Source organism: Gossypium hirsutum, chromosome A08 (assembly GCF_007990345.1).
Source record: "Gossypium hirsutum isolate 1008001.06 chromosome A08, Gossypium_hirsutum_v2.1, whole genome shotgun sequence".
Taxonomy (NCBI): domain Eukaryota; kingdom Viridiplantae; phylum Streptophyta; class Magnoliopsida; order Malvales; family Malvaceae; genus Gossypium; species Gossypium hirsutum.
The window spans coordinates 4,397,143-4,410,905 of NC_053431.1; the positions used below are offsets into that span (position 1 = coordinate 4,397,143).

At 32.1% G+C, this 13,763-nt stretch overlaps 1 protein-coding gene and 1 non-coding gene across 4 annotated transcripts; both read right to left on the reverse strand.

Annotated features, from left to right (window-relative positions):
* Nucleotides 1–7,510: 7,510 nt before the first annotated feature.
* On the reverse strand, nucleotides 7,511–7,584 carry TRNAV-AAC (transfer RNA valine (anticodon AAC)). Its single transcript has one exon. It is a non-coding gene; the product is annotated as a tRNA-Val (tRNA).
* Nucleotides 7,585–8,111: 527 nt separating this feature from the next.
* On the reverse strand, nucleotides 8,112–11,263 carry LOC107930501 (serine/arginine-rich splicing factor RS31). Of its 3 annotated transcripts, none has more exons than XM_041075672.1 (6): nucleotides 11,124–11,263; nucleotides 10,810–10,960; nucleotides 9,130–9,242; nucleotides 8,825–9,054; nucleotides 8,493–8,744; nucleotides 8,112–8,397 (listed from the first exon to the last, which is right to left on the reverse strand). In XM_041075672.1, exons 2-6 carry the CDS (start codon nucleotides 10,913–10,915, stop codon nucleotides 8,364–8,366), a joined length of 735 nt encoding a protein of 244 aa, XP_040931606.1. In that variant the 5' UTR covers nucleotides 10,916–10,960; nucleotides 11,124–11,263; the 3' UTR covers nucleotides 8,112–8,363. The 3 variants fall into 3 exon arrangements, with proteins under 3 accessions (XP_040931606.1, XP_040931608.1, XP_040931607.1); XM_041075674.1 differs by having other exon boundaries at nucleotides 8,112–8,419; nucleotides 11,124–11,256; XM_041075673.1 differs by having other exon boundaries at nucleotides 8,112–8,394; nucleotides 11,124–11,246.
* Nucleotides 11,264–13,763: the final 2,500 nt, after the last annotated feature.

Genomic DNA, 13,763 nt, shown 5'->3' on the forward strand with positions numbered 1-13,763 from the left:
ACTAAACCCAAACCAAATAAATAAAAAATAGTCCAAAATTAATGGTCCATTTACAAACCAAATAACGTAAACTAAGACCCATTACATACCAAGCCTAAAGGAAGCCCAAGCAGATGACCCCAACTAAAATCCAAACCAAAACTAAACCAGCCCAAAGTTAAAACCCAATTACAAACCCAATAACCTAAACCCTAATAGCCCAATACAACCCAAAACAAAAGTAAGCAGAAGAAAGAAAAAACCCTGAAGTTGTAGTGGAGTGGATTGAAGCAACAATTCCTATACCCTTAAAGATGCAGTGGGATGAAATAAGGCTACTTTAAGAAAAAAAGCACCAAAAAGTCAAGATTCGGCAAAACCAGGCAAAATTGACCCTTTTAAAAGTCTTTGCTCCATTCACGCTACACGTCAACGAGCAAAAAAGGGCAACTATAATAGGCCAATTTTGGGCTAGGCCAGATTACAAAACTAAACCCAAACCAAATAAATAAAAAATAGTCCAAAATTAATGGTCCATTTACAAACCAAATAACATAAACTAAGACCCATTACATACCAAGCCTAAAGGAAGCCCAAGCAGATGACCCAAACTAAAACCCAAACCAAAACTAAACCAGCCCAAAGTTAAAACCCAATTACAAACCTATTAACCTAAACCCTAATAGCCCAATACAACCCAAAACAAAAGTAAGCAGAAGAAAGAAAAAACCCTAGGTGTGCCGCACTTAGGTTTCTCTGCTGCTGTTCCGCCCCATGCGCAACGCACGTTAGCAGGACCTTCCTCGCATGCCATCGCCGGTGTCGAACGGTTCTGACATCTGCAAGAGAATTAAATGAAATAACAAAGAGGAGCACGCAAGCATCAATAGCAAAACGTCAAAAAAAATAGAAGCAAACGGCCTTGTATTCGGCTATAAAGGCCACAATCTTCCCTTTGTATTCTTTTTTTACCCACATTAGTGAATCAAAAAGCAAAATAGAAGCTTTAGAAGGTTGATTTTGATATTTTTCTTGTTTATCTTGGTTGTCTTGTTTCTTTTATTTATTTTTTTTAAAATCTACTTTAAATATAAAAAAGGCGAAAAATAAAAAGAGGAAGAAGTGAAAAACTTACCCGAATTACGCCGTGGTCGGGCCGTCAGAGTTCTCCTCTCCGCCGCTGAAATCGAATCCAAAAGGAGAGAAAAAGATCTTCTTCTCTCAATTTTTTTGGGCTGAAATGATGAAGCCTTCAAAAACTTTTAAACAGGAGCTGAAAAGCCCATTTTGGGCGACTCCGACCACCGTCCACGGCAGAGGAGTGGCGGACCGGCAACGGAGCAAAAGATGGGTTTGAAAACCTAGCAGAAAAAATGGAGAATGTTTTGAAAATTTTTCTAAAAATGACAGCTGAAATGATAATTATTAAAAAAATTTTGGCTTAAATAGCCGAGTAAAACGGTAGCGTTTTACTTCCCCCCTACACGTCTCAAAAAGGCATCGTTTAAAGGGGGAACCCGTGACCCCACCCGCATGCCTTAAGGATCCGCGTGTTTCTGCGGTGAATGGTATATTTATGAGTGCAGTCCCTCCACTTTTGTGCCGCGTTGCAATACGGTCCTAGTTTGTGTTTCTTTCCTTTTTTAAATCCTGCCATGTAATTTTATTTTAGTTGTGCTTTGGTCCATATTGAAATGCTGTGTATAAAGACTGGGAATAATTTCCCGTTAATCCCCCATTCCTTTTGTGTTTTTCATGTTTGCCCATAATTTATCATTTTATTTCAATTCGACCCTGGGTTCATTTATTTTCAATTTTTTATAGACTTTTTTGTTTGTTATTCTATTATATTTTATTTGTTTAATCCCTTTTTTAAAATTAAATGTCTTATTAATTTATTTTATTTAATTAATATTTCGTTCTCACATTTTTATTTATTATTCTCTTTTATTATGGTTTTTTTATTTTTTATTTATTTTGCTTATTTATTGCTTTCAATATATATTTCAAAATTTAGATTTTAATATTGTTATTATTATTACTGTGGTTGTTACTTATATTATTATTATTATCATTCCATACGTTATCATTTGCATTATTATTCTTGTTATTGTTTATGCTTGTTAACATCATGATTCGTCAATGTAAATGCCATGTGTTATTTTTTATTATGCAATATTATGTCATTGTTGCTTTAAATGTATGTTGCACTATCATTATTGGCCAAGTAGTTGTAACAGGCTAATTTTCAGTGGTGTCGGAACAGTGATTCGAGATCACTAAATCCGACAAATTAGTAGGAAATATTATCAATTTAGTGAGTATAAGTTAAATGTGAAGTTAGGAAAAATTTTGAAATAGTGAATAGTATCCTAAAAATAAATATTAAAATAATTAAAATCGAAAACGAGGTACCGAGACCTCGGAAATTTTAAATCGAGCCATAAATATTTTTATAAATATTTATGGAGTGTTAATAAGTTATTATTAAAGTTTCGTCAAGAAATTTTAAATTTCTGATAGTTAATTGAACAAAAAGGACTAAATTGTATCAAATGCAAAATTATGGAAAATGATTAAATAGCTTAAATGATAAAAGAAAGAGGGTTTAAAAGGAAAATAGACCCAAGGTCTATTTGGGCTGGACGGCAAGGGCATGAAATCAGCAAGAAAATAAGGAGGAAAAAATTGGAAAATTGCAAAAATTTATTTAATAAAGCTAGGACTAAAGTGGAATTATCTAGCTTTCTCTTTATTTTTTAGCATTCTCATTAGCAAAAACGCCATGGAAGAGTTTCCTTAATCTGGTTTTTCATATTTTTACTTCAAGTAAGTTCAATTCTTGATTATTTCTTTAAATTTTTGTGTTTTTGTGACTTTTACAACTAGGTCCACTTGTTGAATTCATTAGTTTTTGATTCTATGAAAGAAATTGAAAGTTTATATGAATATGTGCTGGAAGTATATGAGGATTTGGAATGGAATTAAAGCTTTAAATTGTTTATATGCTGATTTTATTGAAAGAATTGAATAGAAAGTGAATGTTTGGGACCTAATTGTAAAAGAGTTTGAAGTTAGAGTTTTATGTGGAAATTCTGAATTTAAATAGTTATGAAATAACTTATAAAGTCTAGGAAAAGTATTAATTGAGAAAATTATCTTAATTGAGGGGTTAATTGAGAAAGGACTGAATTGTATGAATTGTGAAATTCGGGGCAAAATGGAAATCAACATTTTGCACTAAAACTGTTTTGGACAGCAGCAGTAGTCTAATTTTGAAAAATCACCAAAAATTGTAGAAATGGAATTAGAGGATGAATAAAATATGAAATTAAATCTTATTGAGTCTAATTTCTTATAGAAGAAATTATGTAAGTAATGGAATTGTAAATCATGAGATATGATAAATTTTGTAAGACAAGGTCAGAATGATTTCGGGTTCCCCTGTTCTGACTTTGTAAAATCATAAAAAATTGGATAAAAATAATTATGGGCTTAAATTTATATTTTTAGAATCCTGAATGAGTCTATTTTCAATATAAACAAATTGAAACATCATTCGAATTCTTTACAATAATATAATTAACTTTTAGTGAAGAAGGATCAGAACTGTCAGACAGCAAAATAGGGGAGACTTCAATGAATAAACTGTATTAATTGGCCCAACCAAAAATTATGAAATTTTTATGGTAAGAAGACATATGAGTCTAGTTTCTAAGAAAATTTATGGATCTTAATTTGGAGTTCTTTAGCTGAAGATAAAAATAATTTAGTGACTATGACACGGATGAATAGCTTGAATATTCACATAAGTAAATAGTGAAAATTATGGATAATGTTATTTACAAGTGTGTTATTTATACTAAGGATGTGGATGGAGAGGAGGAGGAGGAAAAATATACATATATATATGAATGACTCGTGTATAAATTGATCACATGCCCGATTATAATCGATAAGTGTTGAATTAGAAATGATATAATGTTTTATTTGGAATATTTATTATGAAACTATGATTATCGTTATAATACAAAAATCGAACTTCTGAGTTTATATGGCTAAATTTTAATGATCATTTGTTAATTTTATGAATTTCATGATGCGTTATTTCATATGTATTGATGATAAAATAGTGAATAATGTAAAAGCATGAAAATTGAATAAATGATCAAATTGAGCACTTCAGTTCAATGACAAGATAAATTGACGGAAAAGACCGTGGTTGGTCCATGGCAAAGTGTGAAATGTAGGTATGGTATTTCCATACAGAGCTATGAAACGTAGGTATGGTATTATCAAATCCAAACTGAGTTAAGAAACGTAGGTATGGTATCATCCATACCGAGTTGTGAAATGTAGGTATGGTATTAACCATACTGAGTTGTGAAATGTAGGTATGGTATCATCCATACGGAGTTGTGAAACATAGGTATGGTATTAACCATACCGAGTTGTGAAACGTAGGTATGGTATTAACCATACCGAGTTGTGAAACATAGGTATGGTATTAACCATACTGAGCTGTGAAACGTAGGTATGGTATTTCCATACCGAGCTATGAAACGTAGGTATGGTATTTCCATACCGAGCTATGAAACGTAAGTATGGCGTCGTCCATACTGAGCTATGATACGTAGGTATGGCATCGTCCATACTGAGTTATGAAATATAGGTATGGTATTTTCCATACCGAGCATGAAAAGTAGGTATGGTGTTTTCCATATCGAGTTGTGAAACGTAGGTATGGTATTTCAATGAGGAAAACCATACTGAGTTATGAATCGTGGCACTGAGCAATGACGTACTCAATTTCATAAGACGTTTCCTAATTTGATAATAAGTAATTTGATTAGTGAAAAATGGTAGCTCCGGCTACCTGATCAGTGAATAGTGGTAGCTTCGGCTACAAGTGACAAGTGATTTCTGTGTAAGACCATATCTGGGATTTGGCATCGGTGTGATATGTGTATAAGATATAAGACCATAGCTAAGTTATGGCATTCTAGTGAAAAGACCATAGCTATGCTATGGCATCAGTGACTATCAGTGAAATTCAGTGCATACAGGTGCAGACCAATTCCATAAGATATTCACTAATTTGAAGAAGTTTGGTAAGTATTACATGGAATTATGTGACATAAAGAAATACGAGTTGATGAGACATGAGCATAAAACTTGGTTGATGAATGAGTTCATTTGTGATTATATATTTCTACGCCTTGAGTGTATTATCCGTATGAATTGGTATTCCAAATGAGTTAATGAGAAAACTTCTAGTATGAAATAATCTAAGTTTGAAATGAAATATCATGAAAATGTACTTGAAATACATTGGTATGTCTTGTATATGCTATTTGAATTCATAACTGTGGAAAGTAAATGTATGTGGAAATATGAGATGATGATATTTGTACATGGAATTTATTGATGAATACGTACATCCAAATTTATATGATAGATTTTAGTGAACATTGAAATTGGGCTCAATAAGTGATTTGGCAATTTAAGTCGTGATTGGCAGGAAGAGTTAGTAAATTGCATATTTATGAATTGTTACACGTATTTGTCTGAAATACGAAGAAGTGATGGTAATTGATACATAGAAATATGAAACTATGATATATATATAAAAAAAACATGGAATATGTTTGATAAATGTGTTCATTCATAATTATGGAATTATGTACCTCATATGTGCTATTTGCATAAAGATGATATTTCAAATACTTTGATGAATAAAGCTTAAATATGAAATAGTATGAAATCGATACAAGTTGTTATGAAAATGTATTTAAATTATCTGTAAGTGTTTCGTGCTTCTCGGTAGTGCCTCGTACTCTATTCCGGCGACGGATACGGGTAGGGGGTGTTACAGTACGACCCATTTTACGTTTTTTTAAAACGATTTTTTTAACACAATCAAATCAATCAAACATGTATCATTTTAAACATTACATTAATCTTTACTCAAATGCATGAAAAATGAATTTTCAACAATAAGGCGATGTTTCGAATTTAGAAGATTCAAGAAAATTGTACCCTAACTTACGAGGTTTCGATTTTTCTCGTTGAACCTAAACTGCTAAATGTCCTTTTAATTTTTAAAATCTACGAATTTTAAACAAAACAAAGGCAATATTTCGTGCTTAGAAACTCGAGAAGGTCGATTTTCCTTGATTGAATCTAAACTATCGAATACCCTTTTAAAAATCAAAGTTCGAATTTTAAAATAAAACAATTTAAAGGCAAGCTTATTTTTGAGGTTTCAAATGTCGTGTCCTAACTTACGGGATGTGACATTTTGTTATCTCGAGACAAGAGAGCCTTTAATGTCTGTTTCAATTTATTTAAGCATTTCTAAAATCAACATTCATAAAAAGAGATCGTATTTTAAATTTTTTTTGAGTTTTCAACTTTCGACGTTAAGACATTAATTAATCAATTAGGTACCAATTTTAGGCGTTACGAGGGTGCTAATCCTTCCTCGTACGTAACCGACTTCCGAACCCATTTTTCTCGAACTTCGTAGACCAAAATTGTTGTTTTAGTTTTATTAAAATGATCAATCGCAAGGTGACCCGATCACACCTAATAAAAAGGATTGGTGGCGACTCCCAATCTTCGTTTTCAAAATAAAAGTCGACCTTTTTCAAAAAAATGATTTCACCAGTGGTTGTTGTTTTTCTATCTTCGCAATGAAAAAAAAATTCCTTAAACCAGTTTATAGTCAACAGTTATTTTTTATACATGCTTGAAAATATTGATGCACATATGAAATAAATTTTAAATTTATTGTTAAAGCATTATAAGTTATAGTAGTTGAGTATTTAAAAAAAAAGTCCTAAACTATATATCTAATCTAATAATTAAAAATTTAAAGTACAATTTTAATCAATAAGTATTTTATCTATATTTAGAAAAATTATATAATTTTAACCCATCATATCTATAATTGATGCTTTTAGGGTGCCTTAAATAAACTTTTTAATTATGTACCCAAAAATCAACTTTTTTTAAGTGTTGTAATTTATTCAATAAAAAAATCAATTTATGATTATAATTTTAGAAAAACGATTGTATGAAACTGTAATTTTATGTATATTTATTCCTTTTAATAAGAGAACGAAAAATCAAAAAAAATTTCACTTTAAAATACTTAATTAAAAATATTTTTAGGTAAACTATATTTGAGGTCGCCCAACTATGCTTAAGTTTTTTTTTTGGACCAATTTCGTTAATTGTTAACCAACTAAAGGGTAAATCACGTGATAATTTTAAAATTGACATAATAATAAATTTAACTCCTAATATATAAACATGGTTGCCAATTTACTCCTGATTCAAAATAAATTATAAAATTCAAAAGTCGTCGTCATCATGTGCCCTGCTTTCAATTATTGAATGCAAATGCTGTGGTGGCCTAGTTCTTGAGTTGGAGAGTGATGACCGACCATAGATATTGGAGTGGGGCAATTTTAGATCCTTCTGCTAAATTTTGTTTTAAAGAGGAAAATATGGAAAAACAAAACAATGGCATCGCCCGGACTCGAACCGGAGACCTTCAGTGTGTTAGACTGACGTGATAACCAACTACACCACGACACCCTTTGCGTTTGATGAGTCGCAAAAGCCAAATTCATGTTTAAAAATTTTTATCAAATATTATAGTTAAGTTCATAATGTAAAGTTTTGGGCACTGTCCGTGAATTGTCTGGAGAATGATTGATATAAAAATTTAAATTGAATGTATCCGTTAAAATAGCTTATTTCATGGATTATTATTTTGTACAGGAAAATTCACATATTTGAACTCAATGCGGAATTAAGAATAAGTTTGTATATATATCAACTTAGTCCTCTGAAATTTTTTAATTAAAAAAATGCAGTTACACCATCCTAAAATCTAGAAAATCAGTGAGCAAACTAACAAACGCATTTCTAGTATTTTCTAAACTCATCTAGATTTGGATCACATTTGATAATGTGTAATCCTGATTTGTATTATATTCCAACAATTAAAATATTTCTGTCGTGTCCTATAATTTTCTTGCGTTGTGTTAGTGTTTAGTAAACAGCAAAAGATTGAGCTTACAAATTGCTACTTTAGAGTTAAAAAGAACTGCCGCTTCAACTATGGGAACTATTCTATATATTAACAGGAATAAAAGATTCTAGAGTGCATACCAAGATATCATCATAAGCCCATGATTCCCAATTCAGACTGAAAATTACAACCACCGTATCCAATTGTACTTTTGACCTAACAAATCTCTCCAACTTAAAGAGTTCAATCAAGAAAAATGCTACTCATTCTTCTACTCAAACTGCAAACTCTAATAAGTGCATATTTTCAACATATTCTTCTCCATCATTCCAACCGCCATTCATGTCCGGGACCTTCGAACAGGGGATCGGCTGCTAATTCAATGAACATTAAGAACTAATATATCATTTGAAACATGTTATAAGTGGCTCGAACAACAAGAAACAATAAATAGGCTTTTAATAACTACCTGCGATATCTCCCATACTCGGGACTCTTGTGCCTGTCATAAGCAGGACCATTATAGCGTTCATAAACAGGACTCCGAGCCCTACCATAATCAGGACTTGGTCGCCTTCGATATGCAGGGCTTGGAGACCTCCGATATGGACTATCCCCAAGTCTGCCATTACCTCCTCTTCTAGGACTATCATATCTACCATCCCTCTCATCATCATCCCTTAAAGCATATTCAACTGACACAACTCGATCCAGTAACTTGCTGTAAAATGCATAACATTAGTAGCTTAGAATCAATACTGTCTCACCATGAAATTAATACAAAAATGAGTATACTTCTACCTTCTTTGTGTAGCCTCAAGGGCTTTGCTTGCATCCTCTTGTGTGGCAAATTGCACAAATGCAAAGTTCCGCCTAATGCGAACATTAAGAACCTTCCCATATGGCTCAAAGTGCTTCAGTATATCTCTTTCCCTGGTGCGAATCGGGTCAAAGTTGATAACAAACAAGGTTTTGGTGGGCCTTTGATTTGTTGTTGATCTAGATCCATCACGATGCCTACCACGTTCTCCCTGATAGTAAAACCATCCTTAAAATCAAAACCAGCAACTATCAAACAAAACAACTCAGAAAGAGCAATAACATACCTTTGCCCACTCCACGGACAGTCGCCGCCGATCATATCCAAAAGCACTATTATCAAGTCCACGAATAGCATCTTCAGCATCACGTTCATCCTCAAAATAAACAAAAGCAAACCCTATAACATAAACCGAAATCAGAGGCAGAAATGACAGTTTTACAATTGGTGTTATACCCACACATCGACAGGTACATCAGCCAAATTAGAGAGGATTTCTTTTCCCTGCTAGAACTAAGAAAATATACAGCACCTGCATATATGTGAAGGAATGGCTGATGCACATAAGGATGTAGAAGCGTTGCATGATGCACTAAATCAAGATGGTGGCATATTAAAAGTTAAAATCCAAGTTTTCAGGGTCTGAAGACATTATTGCAAAGCATGTTTCGCCATTCAGACAGCAGGAGTTCAGAAATTGAAGGCATGGCATGACAGATTTCAGTTGTCCTCTATAGTCAGTGGTACAAGGCATGACATGATAGTTTGATTGGTCACTACCAGCCAGTGAGGATGGTGAGTAACATAATTGAGTGAAGAAAATGCAGGATGATGCCATCTGTGAGTGGCAGGAGAGTAGATAGGCAAGCAGACAAGATTTTTTTTGCAGAAAGTTGGCGAGCCCATATAGAAGCTCAATTTCCTTCAGAAGAAGTTCCTGCGCCAAAACAAACACTTAGGTGGTATCCTCCAGTAAACTGGAATCCTTCAGGTGTCATTTAATTTCTCCCAGATAGTGTGATCAGATATACAGACCGCTGTAGATGTATATCTGACATCCAATTCCAAAACAAAGTAAATGACCATTTTACAATTCCGATCAATCAAAAATCAATCCGACATGCATTCTTGAGCCTGAATATAAGCAAGTCTACAGCTCAAGAAATCACCGGACATTCCCCACATTATCATAGCTTTAGGTTAGTTAAGACATTATAGTGTGATCATTGTTTTCTTTTCTTTCACTTATTTCATTAGATATACCTCCTTTAAATGTAAGAAAGGGATAATATTAAACTCTATACTTCTCAATATTTCAGTATCCAACAACAGACACGGACCATAGGGAAATCATGTATACCAAAAAGAAAATTGCATATTTTGTAGATACAGATCAAGCTTTAGAGTTTATCATATATCTGATGCTATATAGAGAGATGCATAGAAAAATGCACACACACATACACATTTTGCGCTTTACTTCATTCTTTGTTTGTGTTTTTTTTTTTGGCGCACTGTGCCTGATGCAATATAAGGGTTCTAGCACCTAGAGTGCACCTTACAGAATTGAAAACAAGGTCACAGAAGGCAAAGGTCAAAACTAGCACATGCATATTCTAATTTAAGATGAATAAAAAACAAGGGATATTGATGGAAAGTTAACCGAGAAAGAAAATTCTAAAATAGTAACTCCACAAGCGTAATCATTATGAGGTAAACTCCATTAGAGCTAAAAGGGAAACAAAATTTAACGACGTCATCATTATCAAATGTTCCAGATTCCAGAACAATAATAAGAAAGAACGATGACATTAAGTTCTCCTTGTCAATTGAAGTAAAGAAAATGTACTACGATCAGCCAAACTATCAAGAAAAATAAATGAGAAGACGGATCAAACCACAAAAAGAAAGCATGCATTTTAAAGCAATAAAGGTTCACATTCCACTGTTTTAACAGTATTTTTACCAGATTTCATATCAACTCGGTCGATCCTCCCATACTTGGAAAACAAACGCTCCAGTTCTGACTGCCGAGTCTCGAACTCGAAATTCCCCACAAAAACAGGCCTCATTTTCCCCGTAAAAAAATATATCGTCACCTTATCCTCACCAGAAACCTAATCGTGCAAGAAGAAAAAGAAAAGACAATTTTAAACCCTAATTTAAAAAAAACTACCAGTACTAACATAAAATGGAGGACCGTGTTTAATGATGATTTGCCTTTATTTTCCAGGGAAACAAACAAGCCAAATGAGATAATTGAAAAGAGAGAGAAAGTACCTTGCGATGTAGCGATTAAACCTAAAAAAAAAACCCTAGATGACAGAGAGAGAGAGAGAGAGAGAGAGAGAGAGAGAGAGAGAGCGTGTTTAGGATTTGGGTTGTAAAGATAGCATAAATAAGAGAGTAGGGATTATATCTATATAGGGGCGTAAATTCTGTACTTATTAACGCCAAACAAAGCCCATACCGTTTGATTATTGTTAAGTCCAGCGTGGCACGATGATATCCGTTTGATTATCAAAGACGTAGGTTTCTAGTGAAAAGCTAAGGGCGGGTAAAAGCTTAACTTTTCCAAGGGTCCTTGTACTCTTTAGAAATTTTAACTTTAGTTCCTATACTTTAATTTTGAAGCATTTAATCCCTATATTTTTTTTTTGAGATTTAAAAATCTTGGTCTCACTGTCAATTTTGCTGCTAGAATTGGTGTTTGGGATGTTATAAATAGGTAAAATAATTCTTTTACCCCATAACAATTACAACTTATAAAAACATACAAAAGAATATAAAATTATTTTTACATCGGTATAAATGGATCCCTCCAATTTATATAAATATATAGAATTATAGTATTTTTACACCGGTATAAGCTCTAATCGTATATACTCTTTTTCACTCAATACTTAGAACTACCCATAGACCATCCCCAACCCATAAATAGGAGTATAATGTGTTTCAGCACACTTGAACCCACATCCTCCTGCATTGGTAACAATACCCATACCAATCGAGCCAAAACTCAATTTTTTAATTAGTTTTTAAATAATATATTTTAATTAAATTTATAAATTTATTATTGAAATGGTTAAACATAATTAAAATATAATAAATTCGTAATTAAAACATTTATACCATGAATATAGTTAACCAAAATTATTTCATTGGACCGTTAATGATTTTAAAACTTAATGAACGGACTGGATTAAATCTGGACTTTGAGATGACTTTAAAATAGCTTGGGCTAGACTGAACTTTTGGGCCTAAATCTACATTAATTCCATAAAAATAAAGGTAAACTATAAAAATAGTCATTTTTGTTTGCCTCAAATTACATATTAGTTACTTATGTTTGAAATGTTACATTTTAGTCACTCACATTATTGTTTTATTACGAAGTGATCACTCTACTGTTAGACTCTGTTACCTCCTTAATGGCAGTCCTATGTGGCAGTCCAAATGTGTTTTAAATGCCAACTTGGATGTCCAGTTACTGAGATAAAAATAGGTTCTTAATTAAATAAATTTAATTTGGACTGCAATGTAAGACCGTCGTTAGGGAGGTAACGAAACTTAACGGTAGAGTGACTAATTCATAACAAAACGATAACGTAAGTGATTTGTCCTGTTTGTATTAAATTTTTTTATATTACTGTTTTTATATAAAAACAAATTTTAAAAAATATAATGCATCAAATATACTAAAAACATTATGATAAATGATTCCCAACAAATTGAAAATAAATTAAAAAATTATTTATACTTAAATAACACTAAGATAGTTGCAACTTAGTAAGCAAAAACCTCTAAAATAGTAACAAAATTAATAATAAAATAAAAGTTATACAATATTCACATAATAACAACAAAATAATAACAATATATAGCGAAATAACAACATAAACAATGAAAATAACAGCAAAAAGCAGCAATTTTTTATATATATACGTGGGCTTGGGCCAAAAACACTTATCCGAGACCCGACCTATTTAAAAAATCAGTCTTGTTTTTTGCCAAAACCCAGACTTATATTTTTTTCAAACCCTCTAACTTTTTTGATAAATATTCGGACAGGACCACGCGAGATCTGATCTATTAAATATCAACCCATGCCAAATTTCAAAAAATTAAATTAAGTTTAAAATAATTTAAAATTAGTTTCAAATTAATTGAAACAAAAAATAAATAACATTCTAACTTATTATTTAATTTTCAAAAATTAAAACATTATACATTAATTACAATTAAAAAAAGCAGACTAAAATGTTGACCTCAAAAATTAGGGGGCAAAAATCCTCCCGAGATGACGCAACCAACTTAATGGACCCTCTACATTAATGCTCACACTATCTAATCTGCACCCTGATCGGCTCACATCAGACGGTCATAAAACCTTTTTGGTTGTTTTTGAGGTTCACAAGTTTACTATATATATATATATCCATGTAGTTAGCTAATGAAATCTAACCATCAAGATTTTGGGTCCCATCAGCTATGATAATTTAAGGATGGTTTTGGTAATTTATATTTGTCTCGTATTACAGAATTATTATAATATCTAATCTCACTATTATCGTAATTTTTGCACTAATTGTAGCTAAACACATCACCGCCCATTCAAACCTATTCTAAGAGTTTTTAATAAGATAAGGTTGCAGCAAGTTTTTAAAGTGGTTGTTTATGTGTTAGCAGAAATGTCCACTTCAGTTATTATTGTACCATATACATATCTTGTCTTACTTATTGACACGTTTGATCAAAATATTTTTGAGGATTTTATGTAATCAATCTTATGTTTATTATCAGAGAAGGGATTGAATCAAGGAATATTATTTTTCAATAATTTTTATGTGATCTACTTACGTTATATACAGAGATATGCAATTCAAGAGTTATGGATAAGTCTTATGATTTTTGTATCAT